General features: G+C 33.6%; 1 protein-coding gene across 2 annotated transcripts; it reads left to right on the forward strand.

Moving 5' to 3' along the window:
- The first annotated feature begins 18,093 nt into the window (after positions 1 to 18,093).
- LOC120080386 (Noc2p family) lies at positions 18,094 to 24,307 on the forward strand. 2 transcript variants are annotated; one of them, XM_039035030.2, is made up of 13 exons: positions 18,094 to 18,366; positions 18,579 to 18,639; positions 18,926 to 19,034; positions 19,119 to 19,179; positions 19,280 to 19,374; positions 19,894 to 19,962; positions 20,171 to 20,698; positions 21,003 to 21,305; positions 21,436 to 21,759; positions 22,356 to 22,562; positions 22,701 to 22,790; positions 22,894 to 22,986; positions 23,777 to 24,307. In XM_039035030.2, exons 1-13 carry the CDS (start codon positions 18,258 to 18,260, stop codon positions 23,894 to 23,896), a joined length of 2,169 nt encoding a protein of 722 aa, XP_038890958.1. In that variant the 5' UTR covers positions 18,094 to 18,257; the 3' UTR covers positions 23,897 to 24,307. The 2 variants fall into 2 exon arrangements, with proteins under 2 accessions (XP_038890958.1, XP_090170855.1); XM_090314729.1 differs by having other exon boundaries at positions 18,110 to 18,366; positions 18,584 to 18,639.

The raw sequence follows: 24,307 nt of genomic DNA on the forward strand, positions 1-24,307 counted from the left end.
TATCTCTTTATAACACCATTGACTGAAGAGATTAATATTACATAGGATAACCATATGTAACTCGATCTCAATCCTGAATGAGTTATGAACTCTTACCTGTGGGGGGCTTGTCCTTTGATATGTATGGATGAGAGTGGCCCGAGTCACCAACTCGATAAACCTACCATTTTGGGGACGGGATCGAGTAGGAGTTGGGAACATAGCTACACAAGATGAAATTCACACCTTCCCACTTTTAGGGGGAAGTAGATGAGTGGGTCCTTTAAGTGCTGATTTTGGGTCTTAACAAAGGGTATCCACCCTCTCATTGGTCTGAGAGGGACTTGGTTTATGCTAAAACAAAAAACAGATTGTTCATTAGAGGATCAGTGGTACTTTAGAAGTAAAAGGTAATTACATGGGTAAAATGGTAATATGACCCAATTGTAATTATGAACAACTCGTAAATGATTGAATTACTTGTAATGGTCAAATCCATCGACGTAACATGTTCTACAGTGCTAAAAGTGCAGCTATGGGTCTTTAATAAAGTGACCTATTGATAGTGCTAAAAAAAAGTTATAATATTTAGCTTAACTTAGGTTTGTTAATAGATTTTTAGTGTCAATTATGCTATTTTTTAGGTATTGTGCACCGAAGAGGTAGAATCGAGCTTCAGATGTCAATCGGGGTTAATTTGAAGCAAATTGGAGGTAATTTGAGTATCTGGGCTTCAAATGAGGAAAAATGACCAAAATGCCCTTGACCGGAGCGTTGCAACCTTCACTCGACGCTACAATGCAACGTTAGAAGGCAATAGCTGCCTAAAAAGGTCAATGTTGCAATGTTACCACTAGTGTTGCGACGCAGCAAAAATTGATAGAATTTCCAACGCACGCGCCACCTTGTTACAAGTGAGCATCACACCACTGTCGGCACGCTACTCAATGCTTGAGGTTTGATTTTTGTAATAGCGTCGCAACGCTCCAACACTGCAACTATTGTATAAAATGATTTTTTCTGAATTAGGTTAAGGAGGGGGAGAAGAGTTAGACGTCTTAGAGAGCATTTTGCTCGATTTTGGCCATTCTAGGCCAAACCTCATGAGATTTCCTTTAATTTTGAGTTGTAATTGTAAATCTGGGCATTGTGATTCTTAGAGACTACAACGTCAATTTTTTAGGTTTGTAGGGATTTTCTTCAATTATTTGAGGTTTCTTATGAACTTTTTACTGAATCTTTCTGTTTCTTTACGATTTCCATTCTTTAATTCAATTTATAGTACAAGTATTTAGGATTAATGAATTGACGACTCAAATTTCTTTTATATTTGTCTTTGCTATGCATGAATTTAATGTTCATAATTGCATTGAAAGTGTGCTTAATTAAGCAGCATAAGGTTTTAGTATTAATTTTGGCATAATTTCCAGTAGGATGATCTAATTGATACAAAACCTAAAGATTAGAAATGCATTTAGATAGAATTGGTCATTCTTACTTAATGTTTTAATCAATCCAAAAATGTAATGCAATTAGTTAAGTAAATTGCCTTTTTAACGAACTTAGTTAATTTAGGGATTAACGACATGTTGATTCTATTAGGAAGTTTATATGGGTTGTCCCTACATTTGATTAGGCTTAAGAAATAGTTAATTCAAGATTATTTTTATAACTAATCAATGATTAGATTCATAGAAAACCCTATGATCTCTAAACCAGCAAACGCAATCTTGTGTTCGATCTCTCTCTTTCTCAATCTATCTTACTTTTTTGCATTTAGTTTTCCTGTCAATATAATCAAACAACAAAACCCCCGTTTTTATTGCTTTCTATAGTCAAACTAAGCTTAGGAGAGATTTAATTATTGGTCTCTCTATGGTTCGACCTCGTACTTGCTGCTTTTACTACCTAGTAGTATAAGTAGTAGTTCGGTGAATTATAGATTTTATTTTTTGGTTAGGGTTTGTGGACGATGACAAATTCTTGACTAACACACATGGTTAATGAATGTTAATTAATATAATTAAAGCGTTTTGTGAATTAACTTCGAATCTCAAGTCCTCTTACTAGCTCACAACGGGTAAACAGGGACCAATAGTTTTGAAAGAATTTGGATTGTTCAAATTAATTAAGGATAATATTAATTGTATGTATATAGATATATTATAAAGATTCAAAAATAAACTATATAATAAAAAGGAGATTTGTTGTATTTGAAGATTCAAATAATAACATAAATTAGATTCATATTAAAATAATATGATTTAGATTTAAATTAAACTATAGATTAAAAGTTAATATAAATGAGATTCATATTTAAAACAAGATATATATTTGAATAATATTCAAATAATTAATTAAATATTAGATGTTTAAATTTTGTAAATTAATTATTAATTATTGTAATTAATAATTAATTTAATTAAACTAAATTGATTTAATTTATTTAGTGGGTGAAGTGGGTAGTTTTTAATCCCACTTCACATTAAACTAAGGTGGGGGAAGTTTTTTTTTTTTTTTTTTCTTGAGAGATGGCTTTTGCATAAGAAAAACTTACGCTTCTCTCATATCATGTCTCTCACAAAGTTTTTGGCTTAGAAAGAGTTTCTCAGTAAAAACTCTTATTAGTTACAATTTTTTTTCTCTATCTCTTCCAAAAGGAGGTTCCCACAAACCGACTTCTTCTCTATAGAGGCCTCACAATATTGTACGTGGAAAATCAGTTGTAAAGAAGAATGAAGACCTGGAGAAGATATTATGAAATGTTCTTCAAAGATAATGTTATCTTCTTTCCTGTAACTTTATTATTTTGATGCTTAACCTATCAAAATGCATAATGTATATACTGTTTTATTCTCTTTTGTGTTGCAAATTCTAAAAGAAAATTAAAGTAATAGACGATCAATCACTTCTGTTTGGGATTTAATCCTTTCAATTCGTCATTCTACCACCTTGTGTTTGAGGGAGTGTGTTAAAAAGTAAAGTAGGGTTTATTCCTAATTTAAATTTTCCCTTATTTTATTTTTCTTTTATGTATTTTTCCTTTATTGGGTTTGTTGGGATCTATTTGTTTGTCTTTGTAATATATTTTGATTAAGTTAATTATTCAATATAATATACAAAATTCACATAGATATTTAATAATGTTGTCTTTGAGAAATTGAAATTAACACTCACTATTAACCCAAATGACATTTTAACAATCAGATAGATCAAGTTTCTTGATATGGTCCCAATAAGTTCATATATTAATGCATGAAACATTCTTTTCTATGGTGGGATTTTAAATCTACATGACATACATGTTTTATTTAAATATAACATACATCATGTGCATAAAATATTTAAGCAACACTGATATGGACCAACTTTGACATCCTAAGCAGGATATAAACTAATTTATTACAAAACTAATTAAAAAAACAGCTTGAAGAAGCCTCTGGACCGCTCGAACCGACCCGAACTGGACTCAAAACATCCGAACTGGCCCTTCAAAGCTCAAAAAAAGGCTAAACCAATCCAAAATTGGTTGAATCGAACCCAAGGAAGCTGAACCGGTCAAATCGGACTCCTCCCATGAATCAGTTTGCAAGTGCGCATGTTTCTGGGTTGGGATGAGCGTTGCGATGCTCCATCCCAACGTTGCAACGCCTCCGGCTTCAAGAAGGACAGCCTTGCAACATTCACGACGGCTGCCTAAAAGTGGCTTCTTCTCTAATTTTTTCAGCTGGACTTGTTTGCTCGAATCTTCAATTACAACCTAGTTTCAAATCTATTGACTCTAATAAAATTACAGGCTCTCAAACACACATTAAGGCTCATCAATCAAGAGCCAATTACAAAAAAAAAAAAAAAAAAACATAATTATAGAGGAATCAAATGCCAAAGTTGAATTAAAACCATATCAATCACCCAAACATGCATCTTTAGAATTTCACCCACCAAACTCAAATTAACGTTAACTGAGTGCTTAAATCATATTCTGATGCCAATTGGTAAAGTAAAAATGCACAAAACGGAAGCTAATAGAATTATTAAATACTCTAATTACATTTAATTTGAGTATAAAACATGCTAAAAAAAATAGGTTTTAACAAAGAGGGTTTAAGAAGTATACGACCTTTGTAGATTCACTTCAAATCCTTGCAATCTCCACGAATTAGATCTCCAAATTTCCAATAGACCACTGAGAGGATCTTCTCTACTATCCTCAACCTTGGATTTGAGTAGGGAACTCTTAATTGAGAAGAATTGAGTGAATTTTAGAGAGTTTGAGAGCAAAACCAATTTTTGCATAAAATTCTCAAATTCCATATTGCATGATCCTCAATACTCTAAAAAGTAGAGTATTTATCAAGTTGATTCATGCAAGCACTTGCTAATTTTGTTAATTGATACTTCAATTAGCACTTAGATAGTGGGCAAGGTGTTAAAATGTGGATTAATCCAATTAAAATCCCGTTTTTTTTTTTTGTATAAATCCACTAACATGTCAATATTTCAATTTTAAAATGGTTTAATTTAAGAATAAATTAAATTTTAATTCAATTTCTATAAATTGAATTTAAAATTGGAAAATTGATTTAATTTAAATCAATTAATTAAACAAATTTAATTAACAAAAAACCTAATTCAAACATGAATCCTATTCATATAATCCATATTTAAATCATTATTTAAATATTTTGAACTCTTTAATTACGTTTAATTTCAAATAAATTTAAACATTAATTATATCGAATATAATTCTCCAAACCCTAAATCGAAATTGAACATTTCAAATTCAAACCCTAAATTGAAATTTGAACACTTCAAATTCACTCAATCTTTTAATCTAAGGTTTAATCTTCTACGAGTTAGTAGTGGGACCTTATGGATCTACAGATCATGAGCTCCAACGATTTGAGATTAATCGGTTAAACTCTTTAATCCGAATTAATCAATATTCGTTAACTACCGAGACATACCACTATAGCTCGATAGTTGCACTTTCCTCACCATAGATATATTTCTGTCTACTTGATTTAACCGTAATCAATAAGTCGATCCTTCACAGGTCATTCATATTTATAGTTAGGTCGAAATTACCGTTTTACCTATAAATACATCTTGCTCCTTAAGTCACAACTGATTCTCTATTGAACAATTGGTTTATAGTCAAACTAATAAACTATGTCCATCTCTATCATGAAAGGGTGGGTCCCCTTTATTCAAGACTAGGAACCAATACTTAAGAGAACAACCTATCTACTAACCCTAAATTGGGTAGGAGTGAATTATTTCTTGCAAGATTATGCCCCCAGTTATCTATCCCATTGTATCCTCAAAATGGGAGGTTTATTGAGTAGTGTTGTTGAACTACTCCCACCTATGCAGATTAGAGGATAATCCCGAATAAACAAGAGTTCATAGTTAGCTCAGGATTAAGATCAAGTTACCCTAGGTTGTCGAATTGAAATAGTCAGTTTTAACAGTAAACGATCACCATAAAGAAAAGTGATTATTTTGTGGTCCAGTCTTATGCAAATATCTTTTGCATAGGATGCCCCCACTCACATGTTTCCACATGAACGATTTCAAGATCACATCATTTGTATCAGTATACAAAATGGGCTACATCCATAATGTCCCCAATATGAGGTACCCAATCTCATCCATATACTTATAAACCTTTTAGGAGTCATATACTACAACTTGATCCTCTTTTATGTCTCTACATAAAGTTAAAGTATTCATACTATAGCCATGAATTCGTTTATTGGATTTTATAATAGAATGCAATTTCAATATTACTTTTATTATAAATTATAATATGTTTCATATATTACGAACCGCGAGTTTTAGGACATTCTCGATAATAATAATGACAATTTATGACATGAATCATACATAAACTTTGTCAACTATAGCATATGGAACATTATTTCCATTCATGATAATCAAATTTGCTCAAATTGATCCTAATAACATTTGACATTTCATTTGAGGTATATGAAAAACAATTCAATAATAATAATTTGTTATTTTCTTATTGCACATGTAAAGTTCATTCAAACTCAGTGAGAGAAAGTTAGTCGTTTTAAACTATATTCGTGGAATAAATTACCAGCCAAAATATTTTCCAAAGAAAATTTCACTATCATCATCATCATCCAATTTGATAATAATTTGGAAAAACTCTCTATCACAAACACATATGACAATTCATTTGAGGTATCATTTCTTTAATTTATTCTACTAAATATCTACTTTCCATTTTTATTAATTTTACTTTTTAATTTGGAATGAGAATTTCTCCTTGGGTTATGCAACACAACACAAAATCAAAATTTCAACTCTAGAAACATAACCATTTAAGTTTAGTGAATAGCCTTCTATCAAACAACACTTGGTGAGTTTACTAGAATGAAGTGGATTTAAAGTAGACATACCAGCAAATGGGCAATTGCATCTCCTAAAGTTTTGGCAACATAAATTGGAAGATCAAAAGTGGTGCAACCACTGGATTATACAATCACAAACTCCAATGATGAGAGGAAACCACAATTTCTTGGAAATAATGGTGAACATATAAAATCCATAGATGTTAGCCTCATTTTCTATTGATTTGTTCGAGTTTTATAATTTTATTTTCAAATTGTAAATTAGAATGTCTAATAACCACTGGTACTAAATCGTTTCTTGTCAATTGTTCTCCAAGATCCCTTCCTTTTTAGACGTGCATTCATGAGAAAAAGGAATGAAATCAAAGAAATACTTACTCGGATAAAATCAAAGAGATGAAAATAGAGAGCCAAAGAAATCTCTGTCTCTCAAAATCGAAATCTTCATCCTCACTTTATAGGGAAACATTTTAAATAAAAAATAAATTTTAGACTGATAATAGCCAAATGTATTAAAATATTAAAATTGTAACTGTATATCTGTAACCATGAAAACATTTTTTTCCATGATTATATTAAAACGATCACAAATTTAAAGGTAGAAGTCATTATTGTAAGAGGTAGGAAGAAAGGGAGGCTAAACGATCATTGTCAAAGATTAAATGATCGTTGAGAGGTGAAAGCTAGACGATCGTTGAGTAAAGGGCTGGACGATCGTTGTCAAATATCTAAACGATCGTTGGGAAAAAGATAAACGACAAGCGTCTACATGATAGAGGTGAGAGTGTAGACGATGGAGTAGGAGACTGCATGATTGGGTTGAGCGTGTAGGCGATGAAAAGTACACGATAGGATGTAGACGATCGGGTTGAAAGTGTACACGATAGGATGTAGATGATAGAAGAAATTGCTATACGATAGGTAGAGAGAATTGATTTAGACGATCGGCCTTCATGACTGGTATCACTCGTCGTGTAGCACTATTTATTAACATATGAAAAGCCACATGGCAAAGTATCACTGGTCCAACATAACAACCAGGAAAGAGAAAATATACAATTAACCACCAAATAGTGGAACCTGAAGCTGAAGAGGAAAATGCAGAAAAATGAATGTAAGAGTTTGTTATTTCCTACAATAAACGTTGAACTCATTTATCAATTATAATGACAAGTCATTCCCAACAAGTTTCAGTGCTGGTCACCACCTCCACACTAGTTGCACTTCCACCTGCACTTCGGCCCCACGATCTGCTTAGCGGTATTTATTTATTTATTTATTATGCCTTTAACATTTTTCAATATCTTTTAATTACTAATACTGATGTTCTTTAAACCAAAAACTGATTTCCAATATCCTTCACTTAAAAAAAATGATCTTTTTTATCCATCACTATTTAAAAAAAACGGCTACAGTCATTTTGTTGGATTTTATGTCCTAAAACTCGTAGTTTGTAATATCATATTCTTGTTCAATAAAGCTGTTATTGAAAATCTTTAGTAACTTTAAATTCTATATTCATGAATCCAATAAACTAAGGATTTGAGGCTATTAAGTTTAAGTTTGAACTTTATGTAGTGATGTGGATCAAGTTCAAATATATAGCCAAAATGATCTATAGTATATGAATAAGGTTGGGCGCCTTATTCTGGGGACACTATGGATGCGGCCCATTTTGTAGTTAGTACAAACAATGTAATCCTAAACCGTTCATGTGGAGACATGAAAATGTGGGCATCCAATGTAAAGAGTTTACATAAGATTGAACCATGAAATAGTCACTTTTTACGTTCTAAACGTCGTTAATATATAAAACTAACTATTTCGTTAATTGATGACCTGGTAACTTAATCTTAATCCTGAGCTAACTATGAACTCCTGTTCACTCGGAATTATCCTTAGATCTGCATAGGAGAGGGCAACTCATTATCGCTGGCCCAGGTCTTGAACAAGGGCCCCACCCATTATAGGGATAGTAGATAGATTGTTCCCTTTAGTATTGAATCCAGGTTTTGAACAAGGGGCCCCACCCTCTCTTGCCCCGAGAGGGTTCGGTTTATAGGTTGGACCTTAAACCAATTGTTCATTAGAGGATCAGTGGAACTTAAGGAATAAGATGTAGTCCCTGGGATAAAACGGTTTTTATGACTAAGCTGAGATTACGAACAACCTGTGAAGGATTATCTTACTAATCATGGTTATATCATATGGACACAAATATATCTATAGTGGGGGGAGTGCAACTACGAGATTATAGTGGAATGACCCGTGAGTTAACGAATGTTGATTAGCTCCATCTAAAGAGTTTAACCAGCTAATCTCGGATCGTTGGAGCCCATGATCTAAAGGTCCATTAGGTTCCCCTACTAGCTCATATTGAATAAACTTAGAACAGTATGATAGAATAATTCGAATTGTTCGAATTAGGTGAAGAGAGAGAAATCGACAAGTATATATGATATAGTGGTCGGTTTTTCAGTTTAGAGATACAACTTTAATATTTAAATGTGATTTAAATATCAAGAATATGAATACGTTCATATTCGAAAGCTCGAAAATAATATAAATGGTCAAAGATGTAAAAAGTCAAAGAGTTGAATTTTGAATTTCGAGAAAATGAATGTGGATTCATGCTCGGGAGGTCAAAATTAGTCAACACGAAAAATATCATAAAAAAGTCAAAATTTTGACTTTTAGGTCAAAGTTTAACTTTGACAAAATGACTATTTTACCCTTTGACAAAAGTTAGTGGGAAAATCCAAACTTTTGTTGGATAATTCCACTAACAAAATAGTGGTTAAGTGTTGGCTTATAGTGGATATATCAAGCCCACTTAGATAGTGGATTTTGAGGTGTTGGGTTTTTATGAATTTGTTTTATGCAATTTTGCATAGGTTTTTTCTATAAATTTGGGCTTTCAATTTGGAGAAAAGACTTTTTTTTTTTTTTTTTTTACATTTTGCCAAAATTGGCTTCAAATTTGGGTTGGAAAAATCACTATTTTTTAGAAAAATTCAAAACCCAAACCTAACCCGAAAATGCATCTTCTATTTTCCATCTCTTTCTCTTTCTCGAGTTCTTCATCCATCGTATCCCACAACCCGGTTCTAAGTCCAAAGGATAGTAGTTCAGCTCTAGTGGTTGTCCGGTTCGTATTCAAGCGGAGATAGAAGAGTTTCGGAAGCTTCAAAGGTAAGATTTCAAAAAAAAAAAAAAAAAACCGTAACTAATTGATTTAGGGTTGTATGTTTAATTTATGCAATTAGAGTAAAATTGTTCCTCATTTCCACTGTGCATGCCTATTTTTCCATCATGTGGTATCAGAGCATGTTTAAATTTTACTCAATTGTATGTGGTGGGTTTCAATTTTTTAGATAAAATTGAGATTGGAAACTAAAATGGTTTTTAGGTTTTGACAATTAAATTAAGTTTTGTTTGTACTATTAATTTGTAATTGCTCACATGTTTATGAGTATTAATGTGTGAAAAAGGGTCTGTAAATTTGTTAGAGTCATTAGAGTTGAAATTAGGCTGAATTGTTCGGTTCCGGGAAAAAAGATAACTTCAAATTTGGAGAAAAATGGCTCACAGACCCGACCCGAGCATCGCTCCGACCCGATTTCTCGCACGCCTGCCCAGCCCAGATTCGACTAGTGCACTCGCCCGCTTCGCCTCCGCGACCCGCGTGCTCGTGCACTTTCCGTCGATCCGACCCGCCCTACGCCTCCGTTGACTGTGCCAGCAAGTGTTGACCAGCCGGTCTGGACCAGTTCAACTTGGTTTTTGGGTCGATTCAAGTTGATTCAAAGGTGTTTGAAACTGGTTCGAGTGTAGTTTTTTGTACTACACCAAATTATTATTATAATAATTTAGTTGGTAGCTTAATTTAAGAGCCAAACCAATCCATTTTAGGGTGTTTAATTAATTATGCCTGTTGATGTATGTTTTAATTAAATTTTGAATCTTGTTGTGCATATAGTATGCCATATAGATTTAAAATCCCACCATAGGTTAACATGTACATGCATTTGATATATGTTATAATTGTTATCATGTATATAGTATATATGTTAAGTTTTTTTTTAATATAAAGTGTTATATTAAAGCATGATCATCAAGTATGAATGTATGTTATAGATGTATGATTCTAGGGTTATAATGGTTATAATTTTATTTTATAATTGTTATAAAATAACCTAGACTTTAAAATCTATAACAAAGGTAATTGCATGCTCACCTAGGATTAAATTGGTGTAATTTCAATCGACTTTTCTAAAGAGTTAGAATAGGTCGATTACTTGTTAAACAAAGAGTTATTTACTTACCTAGGGAGATCTTGTCTAAGGTTGGGGGTTATTAAGATGACGGTTTACGAAACACCTCCTACCTAGAGATCAAACTGGCGTCTAAGTTAAATAACCCTAGTTTTAATGAGCATGCTTGAGAGATGTGAGGTAATAAAGTTTGTTTATCACCTATACATCATAGGTTAAAATCCAGTATAAGAGTTATACATGGATCTATCACCTAGACTTAGGATATGTTTAATTTAGCCGAAATATATCTCTAATTTTTTTTTTTAATATATACCCTAAACTGTTATAGAACACTTCAACTAGAGAGAAGTAGCGTACTTTTAGCTCTAGCGTCCCTAAGAGTTCACATCGTGAGGTCTATGTAGGGCTTTGGGTCGTGCTTAGGAGCGGACTCCCTTCGGCGAGTGTTTGCATGGATCAATATCGAGGTGAATAGGGGAAGTAGTTCATAGTAAGTGGGTGAGGGGTATGTAACAACATATCCCACGGTCTCTTCCATTAGGTCGCACCATGAGATTCCTATAATGAGCCCGCATGTCTACCCTGGAGCGACCTTTCCCTTCGGAGGGTTGTATTATAGGATTCAGAAAACCGCGAACTCCAAATCTGGATAGGCTCTCTTAGATCAGTTTTCATATTGACTTTCCACTTTCGGGAGCATGTTGATTCTAGTTTCTGAAATCCAAAAATGGAAGGTTACACTTACAAGAATAACTAAGATGTTAGTATATTCTCGACCAAAGTAGCGATAACTAAAGTGCTATAAGAATAAAGAGTTATTATGGGGTTAGCATCTAGTCAAGATTGTCTTGGTTCAAAAGAGGAATAATCGACTGCCCTTCGGTGGACGTTACTCTAAACTTTTGAAATATCGTTGCAAAATATAATAATGAATGGTACATTATTAGTTTTTGCTAAATTAAATTGGTTTCTTTATGATTATAGATTTTCTAAAAGAATATGTTTATCTTTTCAGCATGAATAGCTCGATAATTCAACTCTTAGCTTCCGAGAAACTAAACGGCGATAATTATTCGGCATGGAAATCAAATCTAAACACAATACTAGTAGTTGACAATCTGAGATTTGTCTTAACTGAGGAATATTCTCAGGCCCCTGCCTCGAAAGAAGCACAAGGTAAATATGATTTACTAGATGCTGAAACATGTTTAGTGGAGTATGATATCTGAACCTGGATATTGGATTCAGGAGCCACTAATCATATTTGCTTCTCTTTTCAGGAAACTAGTTCCTGAAAAAAGCTTGAAGAAGACGAGATCACTCTCAAGGTTGGAACATGAGAGGTTGTCTTGGCCGAAGCAGTGGGAGACTTGAAGTTGTTTTTCAACGATAGATATCTAGTACTTAAAAATGTTTTATATGCACCTCTTATGAAGAGGAATTTGATATCTATTGCTTGTATTATAGAACAATTATATACAATATCTTTTAATATAAATGAAACGTTCATTTTTTGTAAAGGTATTCAAATTTGTTCTGCTACACTTGAAGATAACTTATATAAGTTAAGACCAACTAGAGCAAATTTTGTTTTAAATACTGAAATGTTTAGAACATTATAAACTCAAAATAAAAAACAAAAGGTTTCTTCCAACGTCTATCTATGGCACCTAAGACTTGCTCATATAAATCTCAATAGGATCAGAAGATTGGTCAAGAGTGGACTTTTAAATCAGTTAGAAGATAACTCTTTACCTCCATGTGAATCCTGTCTTGAAGGAAAGATGACCAAGAGATCTTTTACTGGAAAAGGTCTCAGAGCCAAAGTACCTTTAGAGTTCGTACATTCGAACCTCTGTGGACCAATGAATGTCAAGACTCGAGGTGGGTATGAATATTTCATTAGTTTTATTGATGATTATTCGAGGTATGGTCATGTTTACCTACTTCATCACAAGTCTGATTCTCATGAAAAGTTCAAAGAATATAAGGCTGAAGTTGAGAATGAATTAGGTAAAACAATAAAGACACTTCGATCAGATCGAGGTGGAAAGTATATAGACATACGATTCTAAGACTATTTGATAGAAAATGGGATCTAGTCACAACTCTCTGCACCTAGTACGCCTCAGTAGAACAGTGTATCAGAAAGAAGAAACCGAACATTATTAGATATGGTTCGCTCTATGATGAGTTATGCTTAATTGCCTGATTCCTTTTGGGGATATGCACTTGAATCTGCTGTCCATATTTTGAACAATGTTCCCTCTAAAGTGTTTCAAAAACACCTTATGAGCTATGGAAAGGGCGTAAAAATAGTTTACGTCACTTTAGAATTTGGGGTTGCATAGCACATGTGTTGGTACAAAATCCCAAGAAATTGGAACATTGTTCAAAATTATCCCTATTTGTAGGTTATCCAAAGAAACAAGGGGTGGTATGTTTTATCATCCTCGAGAAAACAAGGTATTTGTATCAACAAATGCCACATTCTTAGAGGAAGACCACATTAAAAATCATCAACCACGCAGTAAAATAGTGTTGAAAGAAATTTCAAAAGATTCTACGAATATACCTAGTTCATCTATTAAAGTAGTAGATAAAGCTAGTATTTCTGGTCAGTCACATCTTTCTCAAGAGTTGAGAGTGCCTCGATGTAGTGGGAGAGTTGTTCATCAGCCTGACCGCTATTTGGGTTTAGTTGAAACTCAAATCATTGTACCTGATGAGGGCATAGAGGATCCATTGACTTATAAACAGGTAATGAATGATGTGGACCGTGACCAGTAGATAAAAGCTATGGACCTCAAAATGGAGTCAATGTACTTTAATTCAGTTTGGACTTTTGTAGATAAACCAAGTGATGTGAAACCAATTGGTTGCAAATAGATCTACAAGAGAAAACGAGATCAAGCCGGTAAAGTGCAGACTTTTAAGGCTCGACTTGTGACAAAGGGTTATACCCAGAGAGAGGGAGTGGACTATGAAGAAACTTTCTCTCCTGTTGCCATGTAAAGTCGATAAGAATACTCTTATCCATTGCAACTTTTTATGACTATGAAATTTGACAAATGGATGTCAAGATAGACTTTTTGAATGGCAATCTTGAAGAGAGTATCTATATAGTTCAACCAGAGGGATTTATAGTTCAGGGTCAAGAACAAAAGATTTGTACGCTTGAGAAATCCATTTATGGATTAAAACAAGCTTCTAGATTCTAGAATATAAGGTTTGATGCTGCAATCAAATCTTATGGCTTTGAACATAATGTTGACGAGCCTTGTGTTTACAAAAAGATCGTTAATTCTATTGTATTGTTCTTAGTTTTATATGTCGATGATATTCTGCTCATTGGGAATGATGTAGGATATCTTACTGACGTCAAGCAATGACTAGATACACAATTCCAAATAAAAGATTTAGGAAGTGCGCAGTATATTCTTGGGATCTAAATTATTCGGAATCGCAAGAATAGGATACTAACCATATCTCGAGCATCTTATATATACAAAATGTTATCTATATATAAAATGCAGGATTCCAAAAAGGGTCTGTTGCCTTTTAGACATGAAATTCATCTGTCAAAAGAAAAATGTCCTAAGACACCTCAAGAAGTTGAGGATATAAGAAATATTCCCTATGCCTCCGTAGTAGGAAGCCTGATGTATGCAATGTTATGTACTAGACTTGACATATGCTACTCAGTAGGGATTGTTAGTAGATACCAGTCTAATCCTAAATGTGATCATTGAACTACCATTAAGAACATCTTAAAGTATCTTAGGAGAACTAGAGACTACATGCTCGTGTATAGTGCTAAGGATCTGATCCTTACTAGATACACTGACCCTGATTTTCAAACTGATAAAGATACTAAGAAGTCTACATCTAGATCAGTGTTCACTCTTAACGGAGGAGCAGTAGTGTGGAGAAGCGTAAAACAGACCTATGTAGCCGACTCCACAATGGAAGCTAAATACGTAGCTGCATGCAAAGCAGCAAAAGAAGCAGTATGGCTGAGAAAATTCTTGACAGATTTGGAAGTTGTTCCAAATATGCATCTATCCATCACCTTGTATTGTGACAATAGCGGTGCAGTTGTAAATTCAAAAGAACCTCGAAGCCATAAACGGGGAAAGCACATCGAACGCAAGTACCACCTTATCCGGGAAATCGTACACTGTGGTGATGTTGTAGTGACCCAGATACCTTATGAGCAAAACATTGCTGATCCTTTTACAAAAATCCTCAGGGCTAAAGTTTTTTAGGGTCACCTATAGAGTTTAGGTCTACGGTGGGAGATTATGTTGGGCGTGAATGCCCTAGTTTATTGTATTCATATGTTTATTATACTCATATGTAATATTAATTTCTCACAGTTAAATTCAACATCGTTTGATCCTACTAGGAATTTTAGTCCAAGTAGGAGTTTGTTGGATTTTATGTCCTAAAACTCGTAGTTTGTAATATCATATTCTTGTTCAATAAAACTGTTATTGAAAATCTTTAGTAAATTTAAATTCTATATTCATGAATCCAATAAACTAAGGATCCGAGACTATTAAGTTCAAGTTTGAACTTTATGTAGTGACATAAATGTGGATCAAGTTCAAATATATAGCCAAAATGGTCTATAGTATATGAATAAGATTGGACGCCTTATTCTGGGGACACTATGGATGCGAACCATTTTATAGTTAGTACAAACGATGTGATTCTAAACCATTCATGTGGAGACATGAAAATGGGGGCATCCAATGTAAAGTGTTTACATAAGATTGAACCATGAAATAGTCACTTTTTACGTTCTAAACGCCATTAATATATAAAACTAACTATTTCGTTAATTGATGACCTAGATAAATTAATCTTAATCCTGAGCTAATTATGAACTCCTGTTCACTCGGAATTATCCTTAAATCTGTATAGGTGAGGGCAGCTCATTATTGTTGGCCCAATAAGCTTCCTATTTTAGGGGTAAGATTAGGTGGATAGCTGGGAACATATGGTGCAAGACGGAATTCACTCCTACCCGTTATAGGGATAGTAAATAGGTTGTTCTCTTTAGTACTGAATCCAGGTCTTGAACAAGGGGCCACCCTCTCCTTGGCCCGAAAGGGTTCGGTTTATAGGTTGGACCTTAAACCAATTGTTCATTAGAGGATTAGTGGAACTTAAGGAATAAGATGTAGTCTCGGGGGTAAAACGGTTTTTATGACCCAACCAAGATTACGAACAACCTGTGAAGGATTAGCTTACTAATCATGGTTATATCATATAGACACAAATATATCCATAGTGAGGGGAGTGCAACTACAGGACTATAGTGGAATGACCCGTGATTTAACGAATGTTGATTAGCTCCATCTAAAGAGTTTAGCCAGCTAATCTCGGATCGTTGGAGCCCATAATCTATAGGTCCATTAGGTTCCCCACTAGCTCATATGGAATAAACTTAGAACAGTATGATAGAATAATTCGAATTGTTCGAATTATGTGAAGAGAGAGAAACTGATAAGTATATATGATATAGTGGTCGGTTTTTCAGTTTAGAGATACAACTTTAATATTTAAATGTGATTTAAATATCAAGAATATGAATATGTTCATATTCGGAAGCTCGGAAATAATGGAAATGGTCAAAGATGTAAAAAGTCAAAGAGTTGACTTTTGACTTTGAAAAGTCAAACTTTGACCGACCTTATATTCAAATGTGATTTGAATTTCGTGAAAATGAATGTGGATTCATGCTCGGGATGTCAAAATTAGTCCACACGAAAGAAATCATAAAAAGTCAAAATGTTGACTTTTAGGTCAAAGTTTGACTTTGACAAAATGACTATTTTGCCCTTTGACTAAAGTTAGTAGGAAAATCCAAACTTTTGCTGAATAATTCCACTAACAAGATAATGGGTTAGATGTTGGCTTATAGTGGAGACATCAAGCCCATTTAGATAGTAGATTTTGAGGTGTTGGGTTTTTATGAATTTGTTTCATGCAATTTTGCATGGCTTTTTTCTATAAATTTGGGCTTTCAAATTGGAGAAAAGACTTTTTGACATTTTGCCAAAATTGGCTTCAAATTTGGGCTGGAAAAATCATTATTTTTTAGAAAAATTTAAAACCGAAAACCCAACCCAAAAATCCATCTTCTATTTTCCATCTCTTTCTCTCTTGGGTTCTTCATCCATCGGGTCTCACAACCCGATTTTGAGTCCAGAGGATAGTAGGTCAGCTCTAGTGGTTGTCCGGTTCGTGTTCGAGCAGAGATAGAAGAGTTTCGAGAGCTTCAAAGGTAAGATTTTAAAAAAAAAAGACCCTAATTAATTGATTTAGGGGTGTATGTTTAATTTATGCCATTAGAGTAAAATTGTTCCTCGTTTCCGCTGTGCATGCCTATTTTTCCATCACATTTTGCAGATATGATTACCCTCCTCTAGAGTTTAAAGTTCACACTCTACAAAATTTAATATTTATATATATGAGGTAGGGATATCAAATTTCTGATTTTAAGGTTGATAATATAGTATCAGTTGTGGTATGCTCATTTTACAAATAGAATAAATAAATTATAAACATATGAGAAAGATGTTTTAATAATTTCAAAACAGTACGGTCTAAAATGATTTGTTCATAAAAGTTCATTTTTTTTTCTTTTTCTTTTAACTAATATGTAGGGTGAGTATTAGGGGTGTTAAAAAAAATCGATAACCCAACTCAACTCGTGCGATTTTGGGTTGAGTTGAGTTCAAATAAATAAAATTTTTTATGGATTTGATTGGTTCACGAGTCATCTAAAATAACCTATACCAAATCGAACTTATTATATATTAACTTTTTTTACTTATATAATTATATATACATATATTGATTTTAGTTTTATTTAATTTCGTATTTTTTTCAGATAATTTATTCTCCAACAATTTTTAAAGATAGTTTTTCAACACTTTGGAGAAAAAAAATCGTTAAATAAAGGCAAATTCTTATAAATAGAAAATTCCAAAAAATATTTACACTTTATAGAAAAAAATATCAAAAGTATAAGTACATACTTTTTTCTATAAAGTCTAAATATTTTTAAATATTTTTTATATTTAAAAAGATTCCTTAAATAAATTGGAATTTAGTTTTATTCTTAATTCAATATATGAAATTAACTAAATCAAAATTTCTTTTTAGAATAAAAATTTCAATAAATGACCCGAGTAATCTAAACCAATCTAACCCAAAAGTTTCATGGTTGGATTGAGTTAATTTTTTTAATAAAATTTATTTGGGTTGAGGAAACTTACCACTCGAACAATTGAGTTGGATCTAAAAAATTTTACAAACTCAACTCAATTCGAATCTATGACCAACATCTGGTGGGCCGGCCGTGTCCATAATGATAGGCTGAATACTTTTGTGCTCTCTAATCACGTATGGGCCGAGTTCAGCAGAAAAGCCCAGTTTTTATTTCCATCTCAGCCCAAACACAATAACCCTTCCTTCCCTCGACACCCGCCGGACTGTTGAGTTTTGCCTCCGATTGTTTTCCTCTCAGCCACCAACGCGCTAACAGGAGCTCCGACGAGAGGATTTGAATTCCAGTGTTGATTCTTGTTACCACAGCAACGGCATGGGGAAGCTCGGGAAGAAAGCAAGGAAGTTTGCAAAGAAAAATCTTCAGACTGTGCTCAAAAGGAAGCGGAAACTCAAGTCTTTGTTCAAAAAGAAAGCTCCATCAAGTAAGATTTCTTGGACTAAACTAAAGTATACGCATGTTCTAATCCTAATTTCTCGAAGATATTTCATTATTCGATACGTTTTTCCAATTCAGTCTCTCTCCCTCGCTCTCTCTGTTTACTCGTTTCTGATTAGAGTCTTGAGCTGCTTAACGAATTTGTTTTCAGCTACTTTTTTTGAAGTTATTTATTTGGATTTTCTGCAAATTTCGTAGGACAGGATGAAGACAGTGTTGAAAACAAGAAGGACGACGCGTCGAAGCTCCGTAATCGAATGTAATGCTTTAATTTGGGCATAGTTTGTTCATTCATTCAGAGCTTTGTATTTAGATTAATCTTTCACTCAATTTGTGGCAAGACTGTTGTCAACTTCATTCTGATCATCATCTTTCCAAGTTATATTTTTGCTGTGATTTACTTGGCCACAAAAGAATACGCGCACGAATATTTATCGTATTGCTTCAACGTATATGGTCTTGTGTTTGTGACTTTTCCATCCTCGATTCCTTAACATTTCTGTTTATCCATTTTCTTCATTTAAATTTCACGTTTCTATTTGCAGGAATGGTGAAGCTGATGAAAACAACAATGTTTCCCTTGATGCCCTTTTCAGTGAAGATGAATATCATATGCTTCAAGATGATTCTGACAGTGATGGTTATATATCTGAGGTTTTTACCGAGTTTTGCAGATACTATTTATGATAACTTTACCTGATTGGGTTCATAGCATTTCTAACGTAATTTGTGAACTAGGAATCAAGCTCTTTTAACACGGCTGAAAATGAAATTGACAATAATTGTGAAGGCGGCACTGGTGAGTCTACTCTCCATGCTATATATAGAAAAAAAATTTCTTGTAATTTATCCTGATACTTCCTTTGATCCTGTCTTCTTTTTGTGGTGTTATTTTGTAGATATGATTAGTCCCAATGATTTATCGGATCAGAACAAAGAAATTCATTCAGAACTCACAAAGAAAATAAAGCAATTGAATAGGTTGAAAGAAAAGGTAATATTTTACTTTATTTAACCTCCATCTCCACTAGACAAGAAAAACTAGGGCAAGTGTATCTCTCTCGTTCGTATACTAAGCTCAAAATGCATGCCAAGTGACTCTATTTACACACAAATTTGGGACGTGCAAAAGATTTCTTTTACTTATCCATAGCGTTGCATTGTGTTTATGCATTTCCAATAATTAGAGATCGAGATGTTCACAAAAGTTATACCAATGTGTTTAATGCTCTGAATTATTTATTGACTTCAAATATTAATAGGCGATGGCTGATTTCCGGTACTGGGTGCTTGGCACCAATAACTACAAGGATTTATGCTTTTCTGGACTAAGATTTATGATTGGTTTTAATAATCTCCTGAGGGTCTACTTACACTAACACTTTTTAATAATTTGAAGCTAGGATGGCCGGTGGTGTATTTTTTTTTTTCTTTTAACGTCTCATAATGATTGTTTAATTTTCACTCTATGACTGGGCAATTTAATTTATCCCTTTATTTGGAAGATTTTCAGGATCCAGAATTCTTGAAGTTTCTGGAAATCAATAATAAGGCTGTTGAACGTTTCAGAGATGAAGACACTGTAAGTAATATGTAGTGTGCTATGTTTCTTGGTGCCAAGTTTGAAGTTCTAATTTTGGTTATGAATGATTTTGTTTAATGTTTATAATCTTCCTCCCTAAGCTTAATCATCTAGAAATGACCGCTGTTAGCCAATTGTGCTATAATATGTCTTTTTTTATTTCTTTCCATCTAATTGTTTCCTTTTCTCTAATGTTTTCCTTGAACAGAGTTCTGATGAGGAAACAATCAACGATGATGGATTAAAGGGAGATGAACAGAGCGTTAGTTCTAATAAAGGCTTGTTGTTGAGTTGCTCTGTTGTTGATTCCTGGTGTCATCAAGTTAAGAACAAGCTTGATTTGTCTCTTTTTACCAGTCTAATAAATGGGTATCGAGCTGCATGTCACTATGGATCTGAAGCAGTAGGCAACATAGATGCTGGCAGATGCTATAAAATTGGAAACAGTGAGACTTTCTCCAAGATATTAATTTTCACGCTTTCTGAGGCTGACAATTTCTTTAGGGAGCATCTAGGACTTTTGACCAAGAGCTGTAAGAAGGAGATGATTTTAGAATTGAGGAACACCCAAAAATGGAAAATGCTCAAGCCTTTAATTAAGTCATATTTAAGGAGTAGCTTGTTTCTCTTGAATGAGGTTTCAGAAAGTGAGATATTGAGATTCTCCTTGGCTCGAATAAGAGCGTCTGTAGTATTCTTTGCAGCTTTCCCTTCTCTACAGTGCAGGCTCATCAAGGCACGTATATGTTTTAAATCAATATTCTTACCTTGATTTTTTTGTTGATGCATTTGAAGCAAGCATTGGTATATCTTCTGTTTTCATGTTTCTTTACCATTTAATTTCATTCAAATTTGATTTCATGGCAAGTAATTGTAGATTTTCTCATATTTCCTGACCATATGCGGAGGTGATCATATTTCGGTCCTGTATATTGGTCATTCATTGCTACCAGTAGCCTGATAATCCTATATGCTCACTTGTCTCACTCCACTAATGCCAAAAGGCACCCCCACTAAAATATAAGAATTCAATTATGCAGGTTGCAGTACATTTGTGGGCAACTGGTGAAGGAACAATATCATCCCTCTCATTTCTCATAATACGAGAACTGAGTTCTGTGCTTGGGTCTAATGTTTTTGACTCCTGTTGGATTAAAATGTACAAGGCCTTCATTGCTAACTGCCAATTTGCAGAGCCAATTCTGCATAAACATATGCAATTTCTGAGAGACTCCTTTGTCGAATTATGCTCTCTTGATGTCCATAGATCTACTACAAGGGCCAAGGCTTCAATCCAGCAACTTACCAAGATACTCCATCAGGGTTTACGAACAAAGAAGAAAGTAAGCTGTCAGGATGCCTTATCTTACTTCCTCGAGTCATGAAATTTAAATGTATTATTATTTGTTCACGCTTATGAGAAGCCTTTTTGCACTTAAAAGACTTCATCCATGCCTGTACTTCTCTTTGCAGGAAGCAGTCAAGATGATGTGCAGTTGGCAATATATCAATTGCATTGATCTCTGGGTCAAGTTCATTGCTGAAAATTTCCAGGATTATGATTTACAAACACTGCTCTATAATGTTATTCAGATTATAAATGGAGTGGCCGTATTGTTTCCTGGTCCTAGATATTTGCCATTAAGAATTAAATGCATTCAGTGGTTGAATTATCTTTCCAGATCCAGTGGGATTTTTATCCCTGTTGCGTCTATGGTGTTGGATATTTTGGAACATATAATTGGCAAGGAGGGCAAGAATCCAGGAGATGTCTTCAACCATTTGTCTACCCTACAGGTTATACGTTTATGCATTTTATATATTTATATGAATGTCCACGTGTTCCGTGATTTTGCGGCAATGCATTGTTTATTCATGTGAATAAGAAATTAGACTATTGTATTAATCTAAGAACCACAGTACATATATGAGACATGGATGTGATACGATACGGACACGGTGGCATGCCATATTTTAAAAATCTAGGACATGATACGGCAAGGTCATGTTTATTAAAATATACATTTTAAAAGATATATATCATTTTTATACCCAAAAAAAAATCAAAGTAAATGGGTTGATGTATTTGTTTGCTTAAAAAACTTAGCTTGATGTATTTCACACTTAAAAGTTATTATATTGTCATATATGTGTCTTTCTAGTCTACTCAACAAATATTCTATGCATGTCTAACACATTTGTTATACTAACAAGCGTCCGATATATGTTCAACAAGTTTCGGAGTGTCCAAGTGTCGGATACTTGTCGGATATATACACGGATACGCTAGCCAAACTAAATGTCTTTAGGTTTTAGTAAATGCATGAATTTCAGTTTCACACTTCTTCCTTTTATTTCATTTAGTTGTAGTAACTGTAGAGTTATTCATGCAGCTGCCAAAATATTGGTTGAAGTCACAGAAGTTCGTGGAGGAATGCGTTTTATCTTCTATTGAACTTCTTTCAGCTCATTTTGCTCAATGGAGTCTCAATATATCCTTCCCTGAACTGGCTACTATTCCACTTACTCAACTCAAGAAGTTTCATGCAACAACTACAACAGAGAATCTCAAGCGTTTGATAAAACGTTTTATTGATCAGGTAAAGGCTGTATTTTGTGATTGAATTAAATATCTTAAACAATTTGTTATCGTGTTAAGAAGAGTATTTGAGTTGTGTCATTCTACGTGCACCCTATAAATGAATTACTTATTATTAGAGCTTTTGTCTTCCATTCAGGTTGAGCAAAATATTGACTTCGTTCAAAAAAAGAGAGATGAAGTCTCATTTTCACCCAAAGATCAGCAAGCTGCTGAATCATTTCTTCAGGTTTTCTTTCCTTTTCTTTTTCCCCTTTAATTGTTTCAGTTTCTCACTCCTCGCAATTGACAAATGACGAGTATTGTTTGTATTGTATATATGGCGACTGCAGCTAGAGAAATCCAACAGCAACGTTCCGTTTATACAATATTACAAAAGCATATTGGACAAAGCTGCATCCAGGCATGTGGCTGTGGATAAAAAGGTACCGCTTTCCTTTCATGCTTTTTGTATGGGTACTCTATATATATATATGAATCCTATTTTTTTTTTAAATTTATTTATTTTAATTTGAGACACGTGAGGAGACATGTTCTAGACGCCCATGTGAAATGGATTTTAGTTTTTTTTTTGCTTTCTTAATTTGGGCTTTAAATTTGGGTCGTACATAAAAGGTTGGACCATTTTCTCTTTAAAAAATCTCAGATGTGTCCAGGAAGTGTCCAAAATGTGTCTCCATATGTTTTAACTTATAAATCAATAAATAAAAATAGGACACAGAAATTTGGGTGTCGAACATGTGTTTGGAATGTGTACGAACGTGTACAACATGGACGCTACACCTAAAAAGGAGTATCCGTGCTTCATAGCAAAAAGTTGAACTTAGAAACTTAAACGTTTCATCTCCTATAATTGTTAATTAACTTGACATCTTTTAATTGGTGTATCGTCGTGTCTGTGTTTCATGTTCGTGCTTCTTATATATAATAACACAAAAGAAATAGTGAGAGTACACATCAAGCAATTGAGCACTTGTTTAAAAATTTTATTCATGATAGCTCAACTGACATAAAATATGTACTGTCAAGTGTCGTCCAGGGGAATAGATGTTCAATCTTTCACTCTATATATCATTGAACTCAAAAAGAAAAGAAAAATGCATCATTGAACTCAAAAAGAAAAGAAAAATGCATCAACTGACAATGTCGATTAATTTTCCTCAAATTATTTTGCTTCCTTAGTTATTATCATGCTTACCAAAGCCAATTTTATAGTTTCCTGGAGCCAAGAAGAACAAAAAGAAAAGACAGCAGCTTGAAAACAACCAAATAGAATTGACTACCAATGGCAAAGTACATCCAGAGAAGAGAAGAGCCAAGAAGAGGAAAACTTGAGAAGGAACAGGTTTTATCAGTCCTTTCTTTCTCTTCAAATATTAATACTGGGTTGGTAAATTCAGAAGTTAATTTATCACATAAATTAAGAGCTAATAAGTTAGATACTAAGGACTTTTAGCACAAGAAGAAGGTTGCTATTGATGAAATTAATGCTGAGAAAATAGTCATGTAGATTAGTTTAGGGCATTGAAATTCATCGACTTTAGGGTAATATCATTTGTTTGGGTAATTGAAAGTGCAAAATGTTTACAAGTTCTTTATATCAAATTTTGCTTGTTGAGTACTCTAAAGGAAGGGAAAGTCTCCATTTAGATTTTTTTCCCCTCCTTTTGTTAAAATTGTTATTTCAACAGTGAAATATGTATGTATGTATTTATTTGGTTATATTACAAGCCAATTGTTTAACTA

The sequence above is a fragment of the Benincasa hispida genome, chromosome 6, assembly GCF_027475165.1.
Source record: "Benincasa hispida cultivar pf3 chromosome 6, pf3_genome.v1.1, whole genome shotgun sequence".
Taxonomy (NCBI): domain Eukaryota; kingdom Viridiplantae; phylum Streptophyta; class Magnoliopsida; order Cucurbitales; family Cucurbitaceae; genus Benincasa; species Benincasa hispida.